This window comes from Microcebus murinus, chromosome 1 (assembly GCF_040939455.1).
Source record: "Microcebus murinus isolate Inina chromosome 1, M.murinus_Inina_mat1.0, whole genome shotgun sequence".
In the NCBI taxonomy this organism is placed as follows: Eukaryota; Metazoa; Chordata; class Mammalia; order Primates; family Cheirogaleidae; genus Microcebus; species Microcebus murinus.
This window is the reverse complement of record NC_134104.1, coordinates 66,579,639-66,598,435: the sequence shown is the minus strand read 5'-3', so window position 1 is coordinate 66,598,435 and position 18,797 is coordinate 66,579,639. Positions and strand designations below refer to the sequence as shown.

The 18,797-nt window shown below is 40.6% G+C and overlaps 1 protein-coding gene across 1 annotated transcript; it reads right to left on the bottom strand.

Moving 5' to 3' along the window:
* Nucleotides 1-5,799: 5,799 nt before the first annotated feature.
* On the bottom strand, nucleotides 5,800-18,782 carry UMPS (uridine monophosphate synthetase). The gene is made up of 6 exons (XM_012780439.2): nucleotides 18,555-18,782; nucleotides 14,991-15,144; nucleotides 12,538-13,209; nucleotides 10,602-10,777; nucleotides 8,935-9,049; nucleotides 5,800-6,209 (listed from the first exon to the last, which is right to left on the bottom strand). The coding sequence occupies exons 1-6, from the start codon at nucleotides 18,708-18,710 to the stop codon at nucleotides 6,040-6,042; spliced, it is 1,443 nt and encodes a 480-aa protein (XP_012635893.2). The 5' UTR covers nucleotides 18,711-18,782; the 3' UTR covers nucleotides 5,800-6,039.
* Nucleotides 18,783-18,797: the final 15 nt, after the last annotated feature.

Sequence of the window (18,797 nt, the reverse complement as noted above, 5' to 3'; positions counted from 1 at the left end):
ACCCCCAGATAAACAAGGCACAGACCTGCTCTGCCGTCAGTCCCCCAGCCTCCTTTTGGGTGCCCTCCCCTTCCCCTCCCTCCCTGGGACCCAGCCACAGAGGTGAGGGGTCACACCAGAACCTGGCCTGCGGCTCCTTCAGCCGCTTGTTGCTCTCCCTTGGTGGGAGGAAAAACGGCAGGCAAATGTTCTTCCAAACCAGCACTTATGCCAAAACCTTGAACTTTAAACGTTAAAACATATTCTAATTATTTTTCTTCTCTTTGTGTTTCTATTGTGGCCTCCCTTTCCTGAGGCACAAAAGCCAAGTATGAACTTGGAAGGGCCATGACGAAAACAAAGGGATTGGCGGGTAAATCACACAAGGCCAGATGACAAACTTTAAAGGCTCTAAGAGCTAAAAAAGAAAAATATGGCACTTCATATCCTGTAATCCAAAATAAAATCAGCATTTAGTAAAACAGCACTGACTATGGAATAAGTATCAAGAACTCTGAGTCCTGATTTTTTTTCATGCTTTAAAAAAAAATACTAGATTCCTTCAAAAAGAAATTCCTTCCTAGCACTGATGACCTGGCATCACATCCACCTGTTAGGGGGCAAAGGAACCGAACTGCAGAGAGTCCGTGGGGTTACCCACGGTCATTTTCAGTGATCGGTGCTGGGGTCACACAAGAGCCAGGCAGCTGCTTCGAGAATCACTGAAAGTAGCAGAGGTGAGGGTCGGGAAGGCTGAAGGAAGGATGACCGATTCCTGGTGTAGCTTTTGTCTTCCTGGTAACCAGGCTGGATCTGGGGGAGCTGCGGCACACAGCTACACTATGGCGCACGCCAGCGAGCGTGCACGGCCACACTCCCAGGCCCAGAGCAGCTGGGCACCTGCGCGTCAGGGCGTGGGGCTGGAGTGGGCCCTGCTCTGCCTTCTCTCCTTCTTCTGTGACCAATGGGGCATGTTCCTCTCACAGTGGGGGCAGATGTCAGATAGTGGTGAGCTTGGCCTCAGAACCAATGGCGGGCGACGTTCCATCGCCAAAGGCTGACATCAGTAGGGTGGGGAAATATTCTCCACATCTAGCAGGAGGAACTGTGGAGCCACGTGGCAAAGTGTATGGATTCAGGAAGGAGGGAAGAGTTGTGGACAATATATAATCTGCCACTTTAGTTTTGGCTTCATCTATCGAATCCTGGTAGCGATGTGTTAGGAAAAACTAGAACCATGTTTTCTCCTCTGCTCTCATTCTAACACAATCCACACAGAAAACTTCTGTGACCCCCAAAATATGTGGGGATTTCTCCCCACCAGCAAGCAAGCAATCAGTCCTGCAAGGGACACCAATTGGGCGTTCTCCAGTTCAGTTTTGACACTATCTACCTGGAGATCCCATCTCAGTCCCCAAGACTGCACCGCCTTCAGACACCAGTTGCAAGTGCTGGCCTCCAGAACTTCTAACCGACCAGCTTCAAGTTGGGGCTTCCACAAACCCTCTTGGGTTTGTATAATTTGCTAGAGCAGCTAGCTCACAGAACTCAGGAAAACAAGTTGACTGATTTATGACAGAGGATATTTTGAAGGCTACAATTAAACAGCCAGGTGAAGAGGTACATAGGGCAAGGTGTGGTAGGGTCTCGAGCATAGGAGCGTCTGTCCGTGTGGTGTTGGGGTGTGCCACCCTCCTGCCACGTGGATGAGTTCTTGTTCACCTTCCTGTCAGCCTCCACATGTTCAGCTCTCCAGAAACCCCAAACCCTGTCCTCTTGGACTTTTATAGACTTCATTGGATAGGCATGGTTGAAGCATGGACAACTGTGTCAACATGTGATTGGACAAAAAAGGATATAATCTAAACCCAGCAAGGCCTGTCTGTTCAGATTTTTTTGACCTCTCTCTGCAGCATTCCTTCCTCTAGGGTCCCTCTGCAATTAGGGTTCTATGGCCCACAATCAGATTAGAGACCTGCCATTGACAGATAAGAGGGCAGGAGGTCAGATTTTGCTTCCTGCAGCAAGCAAGAGCTATGTGAGTTGTAACTGATAGGAACGAAAGACTAGCTGATATCTCTCGCAACACATAAAGGGGTAAAAAAAATGAATTTTTCTACCTTTACAGAAAGGGGATAAAAAGAACTTAATAACAAAAATACTACGCTAAAGTCAAGAGACAAGGATTCTAATCTGCAGTCTGCCTGGAACGAGCTTTTCTGCAATCTTGCTGAAATCATTTCTCGATGGGCCTTAATTTCTTCATCCATGAAACGGCATGATTGGGTTAGATGATCTCTAAGGGGCTTCCAGTTTGTTTCCTAAGTTCTGGATATACTCACCACTTCAGATAGATTCTATTCCTATTGTTAGGTGCACCTGCTCTACCTCTGCCCTCCTGGCCTTTGAAGGCATGTGCTCCGTGCATCCCACTCACTGGGGTGGGTTGGAGCCATAGCCCGATGCACCAAAACGTACTTATGGAGATTGTAAGAACACACTTCAGGCTGCTAAAACCTGAAACGGGACCATGTCTGCACTCAGAATTCTTGGTTGTGACTGTCCTTTCTTCTTAGGGCATCTGCATGTCATTACCTGTCTCCAAGTGCCCAGTGCTACAAATGACAGTCTGTGTCTGGTGATTCCTTTTATTTTGCAAGTCATTTATTCTTCTAGGGTGCTTCTAAAATTTTTATCCTTGAAATTCAATTATTTTTATAGGATATACCCAGGAGTATGTCTTTGTAGTTCCTGCTTAGAACTCAGTGGGCCCTTTTAATCTACACACTCAAGTGTTTTTTCAAACTGTGGAAATTTTCAATTATTTCTATAATTATTAATATTTCCTCTCCTCCTATTGTGTCTCTTTCTCTTAATAGTCATGGATCTTTCCTCTAAACCTCTTATCTATTCCCTCATTGTTTCTATTTCTTTGTATTTTTGTTTCAAATTTTGGTATCTTTCTTCACATAATCTTTCATTCCATGACAGTGGTTCTCAATATTAACAATGCCTTTTGAAACTTTTCCATCAAATTTTCATTTTATTTTAGTTCCTGAAACAAAACATTGCAATTGTGGCTTCCTGTTTTTGTTATTTTAATCTTGGTGCATGGAGTTACAGTCTGTTTCCTCTGGCAGCTGACGTTCACCAGGGGCTACGTATTCACCCATTCATTCAGAAACATTTGCTGGGCCCTGTGTCTGGTGCTGAGAATTCAGCAATGAGCACAACCCAGTGAAAACCGTGCTCTTACACCTGTTTCAGGTATTTTTCTTTGCTTTCTTGTCCCATTGCTCAGGTCCTCAGGTGCTTTACTTTCTTGGTTCCCCCTTGGTTCTGTACAACTCTCCTGCAGCAGCAAACCCACCGGGAAGCTGCCATCCTCTACTGAGGCTGTCAGCAACCTCAGGTCCTCGGAGCCAGGAAGATCCAGTTGGACCTCTGAGATGTGTACACACACACACACACACACACACACACACACACGCCACTCCTCCCCACGTCCCGAGCTTCCCTATTGAACCTCACTCCCATCGAGCTTAAAGGAGACAAATGCCCTGCACCTGTCCTCCTTGGATCATGGCAGGGCCTGTGGTCATGTGGACAGCGCCAGGCCTCACCTACTTGTCGGTCCTGGCAGCTATTTTGTTCCAGGGAGGTAGGTGAAGGGGAGTTGGGAGGGAAGAACATTAAATATGTCCTCAGGCTGCCATCTTCACCCTTCCGTGCCTTTTGTGAGACAGGTTTTAAACAACTTCAGGGCTGCTTTAGGTAGCTTTGCCTAGAACTGACTGACATCAACACAAGAGTAAGAGTTGGGACTGAGAGACCCAGGCCTGTGTTGCCCATAGGGTGGCTGTGGCTGAGCAGGTCCCTTCACTACTCCAGGGCTGCACTGCTGTAGCTCTAAAACAAGGGGAGCTGGACCCGATGGTTTCTTAGGATCCTCCAGCACTAAAACATCTGTGGGGTTATGCTCTACAAAATGCCTAGAGTGGTGGTAGAGGCTGGGGGGAGTTCTCCTCTCCATTAGTCTTATAGATTATTCTGTGCACCCCATGGGGACTGTGTTACAATGCCTGGGGCTACTGTTCTGTAAATATTCCTTGACTAGACAAGGCTAAACTATAATATCTAATGCCTCTGAAATACTTCAATGCTAAAGAACAAGCACTCTCATAGCCCAAGACAGCCCAAGTTCTTATCTGAATCACTCTCCTCCCAAGTTTTGACTCCAGACTGTTGGGGCTTTTGCTCAAGTTAGCAGCCTGCAGCACTGACCTCTCCCTTAAGAAACACCAGTATCACCTGCGGCACCCATTGGAAATGCAGATGCCCAGGGAGCTGGGCAAACCCCCATCTTCTAAAGACAGAGTATCTGACTGTGTCAGGTACAGGAACCTGCACTTTAAATAAGCGGGAGGGGCCAGGTGATTCTTTGAGCTGCTCTGATATCCCCTCAACTTACCTGGCAAGGGTTCTAGGCGAACTTCAGTGCCCACAGGCTGGAGGCAGTACTATGAAGGAAGGACAGGAGGATGTCAATTTCAGCAGGAGAGGAGGCAGACCAAGGCTATCTCACTGCAGAGGCAAAAATATGACTAACTAGTGTTGTGGTTCTGTCTGGTCACTGCACTAGCAGCCTCAGTATCACCTGGGAACTTGTTAGAGATGCAAATTCTTAAGCCCCTTCCCAGAGCTGCCCACAGTCAGAAATGCTGGGGGTGGGGCAAGACTCTGGTGAATCTGATAGCTGCTGGCGGGAGCGAACCACTGACCTGCTCAGTCACTGGAGTAGGCACTTGAGACCTTGGCACATCACTCCAAGGCTTCACAGCCCCAGGCCTCAAAACCGAAAACCCAAGACATCCAAGATGCCTACAAGTTTTTATCAGAAAATTCTCCTCCCCTTCATGCATTTTGGCTCCTCCAGAGTAGCCCCAAGGGCCAAGCCCCTTCCTTTTCCTCCTGGCTGCTTTGATAATTTGTCCCTTTCTCCCAGACGGAATTTCTCTGGAGATGCAGCACTGGGGACCTGAAGCTCAAACTGGACTTTAGAGCAGAATCTCGTAAAGTAGAAACTTCTAGAGGGAACATAATAACCTGAGTTGGAATCCCAGGCCCCCCTCTGAGTCATTAGAGAGAAGAGTGGGCAGGGGTGGAAAGAGGTGACATGGTGGGGAAATGGCAAGTGTCCTCCACCTGCCACTGGCTACAGGTAAGTGAAGGAAGGAGAGTGCTGGTCCAATCAGAACTCAGACAGCATTCACCCTGGCCCTGCTCAACCACCACCTTGAATATTATTCATAAAGGCTGATTTCCCTCTCTGTTAATAAGTTGGCACAATTATGTGGGATCCTTAAATAAACTCCCACAGACCTCTTGGCTGTGAACTGAGGAAACTGTGACTGAGTTTCATCACTGGTCCACAGTTGCTGGCTAGGGGAAGAAATGAGCCAAAACCCACCTCCATTTGTTGAAATGACAGCCAGGTATTAGCTTACGGGCTAAGCAATAGTCATCTTCCCCTTCCCCACCTTGCCCTCTTTGGAGAGTGAGCAACGGCAGTTCCAGAAACCAGCACCATTTGGATTCCTGGACTGTCACTTTTAAGCAAAAGGAAGAGGTGACTGGCTAATATTTAGATATGATTTGGGCAACACATTAAAGAATAAAGGACCCAAGAAATGATATACTGGTTTTAGCCTCCTGATGTCCTAAAATTTTTTGTCTCCCAGTAATTAAAAGAATAAAAAACTCCTATCTCTAGATAGCAGTGATCCTCAAATGTGGAAGACCCTAATACAGACAGGACTGTTGAGCCTTACAAACACTCATTTTAATAAAAACAAATCTGAAAATACACTTATTATGGTAACAGTGCAATGATTACAATCTACTCAGTATCTGCTAAAGACTATACGAATGCCAGAAGCCACCCCCCCACAGGCCCTGTGGGAGAATGAAAGCGGGAGTAAAAGCTGCTGGTTGCTTTAAGCCATTGACTTTCAAGCGGCCACTATCTTCAAGATCTTCACAAAAATGCGTCCAAGGCACTCAAACACCAAGTCTATCCAAATAAGCTCCCCAAGCAGCCTTTCTGTACATCTCTGCTGCTTCCAGACGATCAGCTGCTGAGATTATGCCCCGGCCTACAATGATGATATCAGAACCTCGTTTGCCGATAACTTCTTGTGGGCTGTTATACTGTTGGCCAAGACTATCCCCTGCGAAAACACAAAAGCTACTGTTTAACATAATACAAAAATCAGAAACCCTGTCCCATGACTTCTCTGAGAAAATATGTAACCAGCTTTAAATAAAAACATGCTCCTGCTTTCCATTCCCCGTCTACACAGCAAGTGGGTAACAAAAGGAGCTGAAAAGGCTCGCTGGATAGGCCAGAGACCTCCCCTGCGCAGAAAGATGCTACGCAACTCCTTCCCTTTCAATATCGAATTGTAGATCATCTATTGTTTAACAATATCAAAAAACAATGACGTAATCCCTATGTTGACATGAAAAAAATCAATGCCCCCAAAATACAATAAAATTTGGCCTCAAAATTGAAGAGAACCTGACCATACATCTCAGAATCACCGTGCTGCACTCTTGGGAAAGACTTCCTAAGGCAGGGGTCCTCAAACTTTTTAAACAGGGGGCCAGTTCACTGTCCCTCAGACTGTTGGAGGGCCGGACTATAGTTTAAAAAAAACTATGAACAAATTCCTATACACACTGCACACATCTTATTTTGAAGTAAAAAAACAAACGGGCAAAAACACCCGCATGTGGCCTGAGGGCCGTAGTTTGAGGACGCCTGTGACTAAGGCATCTAACCTGACCACTACCATGAACCTTTCTGCCACCATCTATCAAGCAGTCATACAGACTATGCACAAACCCTAATTCCTAATTTTTGCTTTTTTGGTTTTTTTTAAATTCTGCTATTCTAGAAGCACTCTGTTAAATGACTTATTATTTTTCAAATCCAAGATGCTTTAAATATTCCTAAAAGCCTAGACTCTGTACTATCTAGTCAAGTAATTGCGGGGGCTTACAAATAATACTAACAGTAGACAAGCAGAGTGCTCACTTTGTGCCAAGATATACGTTAAATGCTTTACACGTTATTTCACTGAAGCCTCTCAATTAATTACCCAAGGTCAATATTGTTATCCCCATTTTGCAGATCGAGAAAATGAGACAAAAATAAGTATTAATAACTTATAAGTTATTATTATAACTTATTAATAACATGATTACAAGTTGGAAGGGCCAGGAACCCAAATCTATCTGATTCAAAAAATGTTTAGCACAAATGTGGAATTTTTAAAAAATGCCAAAAGCCAAGATAACTATTATAAAGCCTCAGGGAAGCCATTCTGCTGAGGCCTGTTCTGTAGTATGTGGAATCTGAAATGTAAAACTTGGGAAATGGCATAGGAAACCTCCCATATTCTTTAACCTGGCAGGGGGTACATCTACCATCCATTAACCTATTTATTTGAATTCTCATCAGCCTGTTAGTTTTCTTCCTGATTAACCCTCTGTAATGTTCCCTGTTTAAAGTACTTAATTAAAAACAAAATAACCAAAAAGGCAGTTCCTTATTTTTCTTAAATGTTACATTATCTATATAAAATAATTAGTTCCTTCAAGATTAATGGTTATACTAGTCATAGTGTTTCCGGGTTTAAAAAGAAAACTAAGGTTTCTCAAACTCATACCCTTCTTGATATTATAAACCTCAATCATTACAATTGAGGTTGATCATTACATTCTGAGTGTTTATCAGCCATAGTTGTTTTCATTTTAAGTATTTATATTTAAATATTTAATAATTTTACAAACTGAGAAACTTAATGTTCACGGTTCCAATCGCCAACTTTTTTTTTTTGAGACACAGTCTCACTCTGTTGCCCAGTCTAGAATGCCGTGGCATCAGCCTAGCTCACAGCAACCTCAAATTCCTGGGCTCAAGCAATCCTTCTGCTTCCCGAGTAGCTGGGACTACAGGCATGCGCCACCATGCCCGGCTAATTTTTTCTATATATATTTTTAGTTGGCCAGTTAATTTCTATTACAGTGGAGACAGGGTCTTGCTCTTGCTCAGGCTGATCTCGTACTCCTGAGCTCAAATGATCTGCCCACCTCGGGTTCCCAGAGTGCTAGGATTACAGGCATGAACCACCAGGCCCAGCCCCAATAGCCAACTTCTTAAGCCTAACCTATAAAGAAGGAATGAGATGAAAGGTGGGACAGAATAAACTCTGGTAACTGTGATGAGCAATCTTTCTTGAACAATAACCAATTCAGGAAAAATAAATGTTTTCTGATCATAAATTTCTTCCTCATTCAAAACTAAAGCAGCTTTACTGAATCCCATAGGACAGTTAAATATGTATATTTTCATAACCTAGATTACTCGTTTATTGAATAGAGAATACCATCAATAAGAAAATCAGCACTGCTTTTTAGCCACTCTAGTTGTATTTCTCAGGTTGCCGAGAAAGTGTTACATGTTCAAATAAGCTTGGTAACGTGACAGAACCACAGATCCCCACACTGGAGATTCACAATAGACATAAGCACAATTCAGGTCTGCAATGTCCTCTAACAAAGAAGCAAATATTTAATTTTATTTAGCCTTGGGTTTTCCAAACTTCCTTGAGCATAGAATATCTTCTTTTGGTAGCATACTTAGAACACCAGATAAGAAACACTAACCTAAAATATTAGTTTTATGAAATATTTCAATGAAAAATCTTTCTAAAATTTTCTCATAAAATCAGACTGCAAACTGCTTTACAAATCTAGGTATCAGCAGGCCAAAGTGCTCATTCTTCATTGTTCTAGACTAACAAGGCTTCTCTTTAGCAACTTTATAATAACACGCAAAGTTTAATTTTGCCTGCTGTGGGTAAAGAAGCATTTTTGGAATGGATTTACCTCCTGCTTCTAACTGAACTCCTGGAGTCAAGTGAAGAAATTCTGGTTTCGTGCTTACTTGAGAGCCACAAATAAAACCAACCACAAATTCAGAGTGCTCCTCAGCCATTCTAACCTAAATGGAATAGGACATATTACAAGAAAATAGTTAATCACACAGAATAAAAGTTCTACAAAAGTAAAATAATCTACTCTATTAACTAGTTAGAAACTTTATTATATTACAGATGCCTTTTCTCATTTCATATATATAAACTATATCTGAAACATGTCATCTTAGATATGAATCATGATGATGAAACATATTTGTTTTATTAAGACCCAGGGATGACCCTTCCCTACCTCTTCCCCTGATCAACCGATTAATTAAATTAACAAAAATCCTATACTATGTGCATTTAAAATCAAGATGCATAGTTATTTATTTGTACTAACACTTGGTGACCCACCTACTTCCAAAAATCATCTGAGATGAGTACTCTAGAACACGTAATGGTAGGAAACTACATTCAAAGATTACAGCCCATCTCCACACGGCACTCCATACCCAAGGGTAGCCATCATAAAAACCAGCTACGTTTTCAAGAGCTAAAGAAATCTCTCACTTCTGCTTTCCCTCTCCTTTAACATTTGCTCTTAACTGGTCCCCTAAATGTCTACACTCAAGTTTCTTTAGAAGGTCTGTCTGGCTTTCTGATTTGCCTCTTCCCTAAGACTCACACCAATCCATTCCTATGACCAAGTACTACTACCAACAAACAAGTGATGTTTTGTCCTTAAGCCAGACCCAGACTCCCAGAATGCCAAAAATATTAGCACAGACTCATGGTCCCTCTGCTTGTGAGTCCTAGGAAATCAGACATTTATGGGTGGAGTTAAAATCTGACTCTAGGACCATAAGAGTTTTTAACAGCTCCATATCATCTTTGAAATAATATGAAAAAATTAAATTTCTCGTGGTAATTTTAAAAAGTAATATTATATTCTTTAAAATATCTGTAAAGGTGATTTATCCACCTTTATAGATGAATATCCAATCAAAAATTTACTCAGAGGAAAATGTGAAGGAGAACTTTTTAACTAGGTAATCATCCATCTCATATTTTACTTTAGCATGCAGGGGTGGGAAGGGAGTGGGGAGTACTGTGTTTGACGTTGTAAGAACTATTAATAATGGAGGAGTTACTGGAGGACACAATGCATGTGGACTCTAGTTAAAAGCTTTTCCTATATAAAGCCAATCAATATCAAAGATAAAAGGATACTTCCTGTGGGCAACTGTCATGAGAATGTGCATCTCTGTGGGACTTTCCCAAGTCTGAGAAATTGTGTGTCTGGGAAGCTCTTCTTATGTTCACAGTTAACTCATGGTGAGATGAAAAAGACAACTATCTTACAGGCCTGGTGACTATAGGTAGACATTTATTTGACTATCTGTATCTCAGTGTTTCTCTAGGAGCACAATTCACATTCCTTAAGTGTCCACTGTAAGATATAAAATGCTATGAACTATCAAGGAACTCTATCAACTAGTATTAACATACTGTCACACTAATAAGAGCTGATGTTTTTTGGCAGAGGTGCCATGGACCCCAGATTAAGGTATTTCTTGCCCTCTAGCATGAAAGCCCTAGCCTTCTCTCGCCCCAGGTCCATCTGTCACTTACCGCTGCTTTAGTGTAGTCCCCTGTGGCCAGGGAGCCAGCAGAGCTCATTTCTGCAACAAGCAGGCACCCCCGATGCAATGGCAAGCCTACTTCTTGCAAGCCTTTCACAACTCCTGAGCCTGGTACCACGTGAGCATTCACTAGATCTGCCCAGGAAGCTATTTTAAAGATACCACCTAAGAGAAGAAGGGGGTAAAAAAAGATTATTTGCCAACTTTCTAACAAAAACCTCTAACCTTTTGCCCAACTAACCAACTATAATATGAAATAATCTCCAAGTAACATGTTAATGATAGAGTCTAACATTTCAGGAATGTTAGTGATTATTGTGGAACTCATGGTTCCTATCTGTGAAAAATGTATCAGTCCACCTAGTAGCTGGGTAAGAGATCACAGTGAGAAAAAAACTACTGCAAGTTCTCCACTTTGTTTATCAGGAACACTGATTAAGACTGCTTTTCCTTGCAAGCTGAAAGAAGATCGTGCAATTAGGAACTCCAGTGAAGATGGGCATTTATTAATGTCAAGAATATTGACATTTTGAAATACTTCTTGAAAATGACAAATATCCTGCAGGGATCTCTCAGCAAATATACTTTCTCTCAATATTTCCACAGGTTCCTTAGATCTCCTTAGCTATTCTAATCCCAGTAGACAACTGCATGCATTTTAAAAACTCACAGTAAAAACCTTTTTTTGAAAAAAAAGCTATATGTAAACCCGAAGAAAGTGAGTGTAACTCCTATGTCAGTCAGTAAGCCAAACTAAGCTAAGCAATGTGACATCAGTAGGACAACATAGGCACATGAAGAAAGTCACTTATAAACAAGTCTATTCTAAAGAAATAGATTAAGAATATGTATGACTTTAAGAAAAATTATCTCAAAGATGCCTACAGTAAGTCTTAAGTAACAGGACCAAATATCTGTAATAAGTGAAAAAAAAATCAGATATATACAGTATGATCACATCCTTGTAAAAACAGACAGAAATTTGCATAGAAGGATGGGTTGTAGAACTAAGCATTTTTTCCAGCACATGTCCCTTACTTTGGGTTCCTATTTGACATTTAAAAAAAAATCTTAAAAAAAGATATATCTCAACAGATCTTTTCAGTTGAAAATAAATCTTACCATTTTATACTGCTTTTTCTTTGTTTCCTACATCTATAATTTTTATTGAAAACCCTTTTGCATGCCCAGAACCCACAGAACTGTTCTTCTGCTAACAGCACACCCGTTTTCTTTAGGGGAGCTATCCTAGCTTGGTTCTCAGTTCAAGAAGTTTAAATAAAATTAATAACCTCACGATACAAGAGCAGGTATATTACTCAGGCCAGATAACAAAGGTATTCTATACCCCAGGCCACAGTGACTGGTTTGGGGTGGGCACATGAAGTGTACCCACCTATAAAAGAAGTAAACAGAGAAAAGAGCAGAGCTGAGATATGGATAGAAAGCAAGTACAGAAGACATCACTTGAGCTCCTAGATCCAACCACATCTGACAGCCTGCTCTATGGCTAGACTTTCAGTTATGTGAGCTAATGCATTTTTTTCTTTCTTTTTTCTTTTCTTTTTTGAGACAGAGTCTTGCTCTGTTCCCGGGCTAGAGTGTCATGGCATCAGCCTAGCTCATAGCAACCTCAAACTCCTGATTCAAGTGATCCTACTGCCTCAGCCTCCCAAGCAGCTGGGACTACAGGCACATGCCACCACACCTGGCTACTTTTTTCTATTTTTAGTGGAGATGGGGTCTTGCTCTTGCTCAGGCTGGTCTTGAACTTCTGAGCTCAAGCAATCCTCCCACCTCAGCCTCCCAGAATGGTAGGATTACAGGCGTCAGCCACTGAGCCAGGCCTAATACATTTCCTTTTTGTCTTCAGCCAGTTTAAGCTGGATTTCTGATTCTTGAAGATTCCTGAATAATATACTTACCCTCATATTGCTTTTTTACTGTGTTTCCTATATCTGCAAATTTCCGGTCTTCAAATATTAAGAACTCATGGCGTTTTGCCAGAGTTGTCAACTCCTCCATCACGTCCAGAGTAAAATCATTCAAAATATCTACATGAGTCTTGAGCATGCAGATGCTGGGTCCTAAAGTATCTGCTAGCTGCAACAGCTCTCTGGCCTCTGAAACATCAGCAGACAGACACAGATTGCTCTCTTTCTTTTGCATAAGCCTGAGAAGCTTTGATGCAACTGGGTGGATCCTGGGCAGCTCTGCACGTGCACCAAAGCTGAGCTCTTTGGGTGCTTTCTTTACAGAAAGGAGAGAACCATTATGATTAGTTGGCACAAAAACATTTTCCTGAATAAATTTCTTCACTCTTCCAACCATCTCAGCATCAATTTTCTTCTGCTGCTCAAGAATTTCCAGCATTTTGGACAATGTACACACTGAGTGGAGACGGATCCCATGCTCCTGCAACTTGTCCTTGCCTCCCTGCTCTCTATCCAATAGCACTATAGCATCAGTGACCTTCAAGCCCTCCTTTTGAAGAACCTCAACAGTTTCCAAAACACTAGATCCACTGGTGACGACATCCTCAATGATTAAGCAGGTTTCTCCAGGATTAATAGCTCCTTCTACAAGACGCTTAGTACCTAGAAAAGAAAAAAATTTGTTGATTCCAATTTTAAAACATACATATATACACATACACACACCACACCCACCCACACACACACACACATATATGTCCCAGCCAACTCAAAAATGTATCTTACAGTATAAATTTGGTAATACTTATATAAGGGTGGATGATCTAAATCTTATTTTCTGAAAATCTACTTTGGAGCTACTTATCTTTATTTTCAATGTGCCTTGATGACTGTTTTGTTCACCGTCTCTGTATTCCAAAACTATCAGTTACACGTACAGACTATTTACAGTAAAATAAGTAAATTATTTTGTAGTGTAAATAAACACCCTTTAATGTGTTTTATTGTCAAATTTTCAAACATGAGGTTTCTTAAAGCAAGATCATCTAGATTTAGGAAAGTTATGAAACACAGAATAACACAACATCATCAATAAAATCATTCCTTTTTCCATCAACAAACTATTACAAGTTCAACACTCAAGATTATCCAAACAATTGGCTTTTTGAAGCTATAAATTGAGGAGGAAAAATCTTCAGCAATCATTTAGACACATTAGTACAATCTTATGAATTACATAATGCAATGTGACTACATACATACTTCTCTACCCCAAACCGCACTAAAGACTATTTTCAGATAATCTATAAAATGTAAACAACTCAGGCTATAGATTTTATACACTCATTTTTATATTTTCCAATACCAATTTGTTTTACTTTGAAATGGAAATAGAATTGGTGGGCATTTTACCCACTTTTTGAGCTCTACCCTAAGTATCATCTTTGACATTTCCCATTCCTTTTCTCTTAAATTCTTTCCTCTGCTTAAAGAATTGACAAATTTAACTTAATCAGCTTAGCCTAGAAAATAAAACTATGAGCATATTAAAAATAGATAGGTATATTAAAAAATAAATTATTTCATTCTAGAAACATTTTAAAAAACATATAGTTTCATAACAGTTCCCCTATGGGTAGGGACTCATGCAGATAATTATTTTAGCTCAAAAAACCTAAAGCTGTGCCTTTAACCAGCAAAAATTCAACTATTTTTCATATTTATTTTTATAATGACAATTTCAAACAAACAAAAGTAGACAAAATAGTATTATGAACACCCATGAATACAGAACCTCACCACCTAACAACTCATGGTCAGTCTTGTTTCATCTATATCTTTACTCCCTATCCTCATAATTTTTAGAAGCAAATTCCAGATAACACATGATTTCAACAAAAAAATTTCTAGACTGCATAAGTAAAAGGACTTATTTCAAAAAAATGTAACAAACCATTATCACAGCAACATAAAACAAAAAAGCCCATTAACTGCTTAATATCATTAAGATTGATTTTTAGGTACCTGATAACTTACTGTCATGGACCCACAAAAAATATCTCCATGAGGTGTTTACCTTGCTTTATGAGAGTAATTTTATTCACACATTATTAGTTTAAGTACAAATATATTGGGAAACCATGTGCTGTTAGAACATTCTCTAATGAGGGAAAGGCTAGTAAAGATGCTGGGGTTTCATAGATAAAGTGCAAAAAAAAGCATTTTTTTTCATTGCTTAATCAATATAAAGCATTTCTCCTGTAGACTCTAATGGAAAGGAAGGTAATTTATAGCAAAAGCTAACAAATTCCACAGACAATAACAACTTAAAGTACTTACGAAGAATATTCAAGATGACTGGTAAAACAGTGTACAGAACAGGAAAAACTTCTAACAGTATCAGATTACATATTAACTTAACGTTTATCCCACGTCTACTTTACCATAATCCTTTGTTTCTTTCCTTCTAACAAGCATTGGAATTTGTTTTGTTGAACAGATGACTGTAGCCATTGGCAAAGCTGTGTAAGGTACTCCACACACCGTGTCAAAACTGATCCTTGAATTTTGGGCAGTTTGGAATAAAATATCTGCAACCTGTAAGAAGATGAACACACAAACTATTATTATTATATTTTAAATGGTGTATAAATCATGTAACATAATATCAAAGACAGTAATAACCTAGAAGGGGTTAGTCTCACACCTGACTGGGGAGAAAAACAAATTTATTTTTTATTTAGTTATTTTTTTTGAGACAGAGTCTCACTTTGTTGCCCAGGCTAGAGTGAGTGCCATGGCATCAGTCTAGCTCACAGCAACCTCAAACTCCTGGGCTCAAGCAATCCTACTGCCTCAGCCTCCCCAGTAGCTAGGACTACAGGCACGCACCACCATGCCAGGCTAATTTTTTCTATATATATTAGTTGGCCAATTAATTTCTTTCTATTTATAGTAGATACGGGGTCTTGCTCTTGCTCAGGCTGGTTTCGAACTCCTGACCTCGAGCGATCCACCCTCCTCGGCTTCCCAGAGTGATAAATTACAGGCGTGAGCCACCGCACCCAGCCAACAAATGTATTAAGTTACCCTCTCCACAGATCCCCATATACATATATAAATATAAAAATACAAGAATGAGGGGAGGTGGAAGGAGGGGTTGGAAAAAAAAGAAAAAAAAACCCACAAGAATGAACCTACTCAGCTGAGCTCAGGGTCTGCCCTCAAGGCAACATGAGTGTTGGGGAAGGTCATGATATTGACCCCAAAGACTAAGGATGGTCCCCCAACTTCCCAGTGTCCCTTAGTAATAATCCACTATGCTTTGAGTATCTATCATCTTTTAGATTTTCTGAAAGAAATCTTCAATTAAGAAGTTTTATAAATACAGAACCTATAGTGTGAAGTCTATCTGTCTGTCTATCTAGAGGTAAGGTCTCACTCTCACCTCAGGCTCCCGAATAGCTAGGACAACAGGTGTGCGCCACACACCTGGCTAAGTTTTTTATTTCTTTTGTAGAGACAGGGTTTTGGCTATGTTGCCCAGGCTGGTCTTGAACTCCTTGGCTCAAATGATCCTCCCACTCTGGTCTCTCAAAGTATTGGAATTAACAGGTGTAAGCCACCTCACCCAGACTGAAGTACTATTTTATAATTTCCTTTTCCACATAAATCATCACATTTTAATATTACAATGCATACACCCACCTAACAGTATCTTATTTTTTTTTTAAAAGAAATCACTCAGAGTTGCTTTGTGAACTAGATCTAGAAATCTTTAAAATTTTTTACTCTACTTCTAAATATTTAAAAATCTATGAATATTTTAAGTTTCAAAGAATATCTAGTTCTAAAAATATTAACATATTATCTTAGAAATGTTATATCACTCTTTTTAACGAATACACAGAATCCAAAAGCCACCCATGAAAATGGTGGACTATGAAAATTGGAAAATTTTTACATTTTTTCCAAACTCATATTTTTATTTCACTGTGTCCATAGAATTTTATTCTAATGCAATATATATTTACACTTGAAAAGCTTTTACTGATCATACTTCTTTGTACATAAGACAAAAATGTATGTAAATTAAATTGTAAAATGGTAGATTTCAAAATATTTCCCATGGCCATAAGTCTCTAAGTGTTAAGAATTCTTCTGTAGCCCAGTGCAGTAGCTCACACCTGTTAATCCCAGCACTTTGGGAGGCTGAGGCAAGATGATTGCTTGAGCCCAGGAGTTTCAGATCAGCCTGGGCAACATAGTAAGACTCTTCTCTATAAAAGTTAAAAAGAAAAAAAAATTAGCTGGGTGCAGTGCCATGTGCCTGTAGTCCCAGCTACTTAGGAGGCTGAGGCAAGAGGATCACTTGAATCCAGAAGTTCAAGGTTACAGTGAATTATGATGATGACACTGTACTCCAGCCTGAGTGACACAATGAGACTGTCTCTAAAACAAAAGAAGAAAGGAAAACAAGAAGACTCAAACCTCAAAAAAAAAAAATTCTTCTGAATATCACAATTATGAACATATATTAATTAAAACCTAATTTGGAAATTTTGACAGAATCATAAAAACAGAATATTTTGGAAATGCATTTCTTGGTAAGATAAATGGTACCTTTCCACTTCAGTTAGTACACTAATATATAGACTATTTTGTACACTATGTACACTAATGTATACACAATACCATAGTCAAGTATTACTATATAGAAGTTAGAGTTTAGCATAAATACTATTGTTTTTTGAGACTATAAATACTGAGAAACCCTATTCACATAAATAAGTAGATAAGAAAAAGAGTTTAGTTATAGCCAGGTCTCCTCCTGTTTTGAATTCCTCCCCAGTTAATTACCAAAAAATCATTCTCTCTCTCATACACTCACACACACCATGATCTAGCATCAAAAAATAATTTTAGTCATCAACTGACCTGTTAAAATAAAACAATTTTTCATTAGGAAATCCTTAATGATTCACTTTCTCTATATGATGAGATACACTGTAACAAGACTCTTCATCATAGCAAGATTCTGGATAGTGAGAAGTCAATAGTTCAACACAACACTTCAGCCAGTGCTTCAATCCTTTTTATTATAACCACACAAAGTGGCTGCCCAACGAAAATAACCCTTAAGTAAGTGGAGGGAACTTATACATGTCTTCTAGACAGAACTTTCTGCGATGATGGAAATGTTTTCTATCTGTGCTGTCCAATATGGTAGCTACTAGCCACATATTACTATTTAAATTTAAAAATCCGTAACGCTCAATTATTCACATGTGGCTAGTAGCAACTCTATTGGATAGCATTTATACACCCTTCTACTCAAAGTGCGGTTCGCGGTTTCGGCTGGCACCTTGTTAGAAATGCATAACCTCAGGCCCTGCCTCAGACCTACTGAACCGGATTCAGCATTTTAACAAAATCCTGGACGATTTATATATACTCAAAGTTTGAGAAGCCCTGGGCTAGAAACCTCTAATTTGTACAAAGTTTTCCTTTATATTGACCAAAAATTGCCTCCCTGAAATACCTATTTTCTGACCTTAATTCTCGCTCCTGGCTACACAGTGCAAATTTAACCCCCCCCCCCTTTCCAAGCAACAGCCCGTCCAAGTATTTGATCAACTACTAAATTCTCCGCCCACCCACCTTTTTTCTTGTTTCCTCATGTTTAATTTTCCCGGTGGTAAATACTGGAACTTATTCAAGTACTTCTGTGCCAGATAAAGCACCAAACGAGGTTTCCCAACTCTTGGAAAGCACGTGTCAAAGCCAGTCGGTCAAAGAACCAAGATGTACTCTCTAAGGTCTAAAAAACCCCAACAACTCCTAGCCTCTGTGCATCTCAAACCTACTTCCCAGACCAGCAGTAGGGTCGGCCTGCCTGTTGGGCTCTTTTGCTCTCACCAACAGCCCAATTCCTGTCACCCTTCCGCCCTCCATCTCCTGGTCCTCTTTCCCGCCACCCGCCGTCCTTCCCCTTCCTGGGCTGGCACCTGACTCAGAAGACGCGGTCGAGACACGATGCCCCGCAGATCGATGTAGATGGGGGATGAGATCCCGCTCTTGAGCACAAAGTCCCCAAATTTGAAAGCCTGCACGTCGTACAGACCCATCACCAAGGACTCCAAAAGTTCCTCGGCAGCCGCCATTGCCGCGCGCGTCCAGTTAGCAGTACCGTACTAACTCCTAGGCGCGCCCAGCCTCCGGCGCCCTGATGACGCAATTCGCGGAGCCCC

Excerpts from the sequence above, each read along its gene's own strand:
- UMPS (XM_012780439.2), bottom strand. The coding sequence starts at position 18,710 with ATGGCGGCTGCCGAGGAACTTTTGGAGTCCTTGGTGATGGGTCTGTAC. Across the intron at positions 13,210-14,990 it reads GAAAGAAACAAAGGATTATG|GTACTAAGCGTCTTGTAGAA; the intron begins GTAAAGTAGACG and ends TTTCTTTTCTAG. Across the intron at positions 10,778-12,537 it reads AGTAAAAAAGCAATATGAGG|GTGGTATCTTTAAAATAGCT; the intron begins GTAAGTATATTA and ends TTCTTCTCTTAG.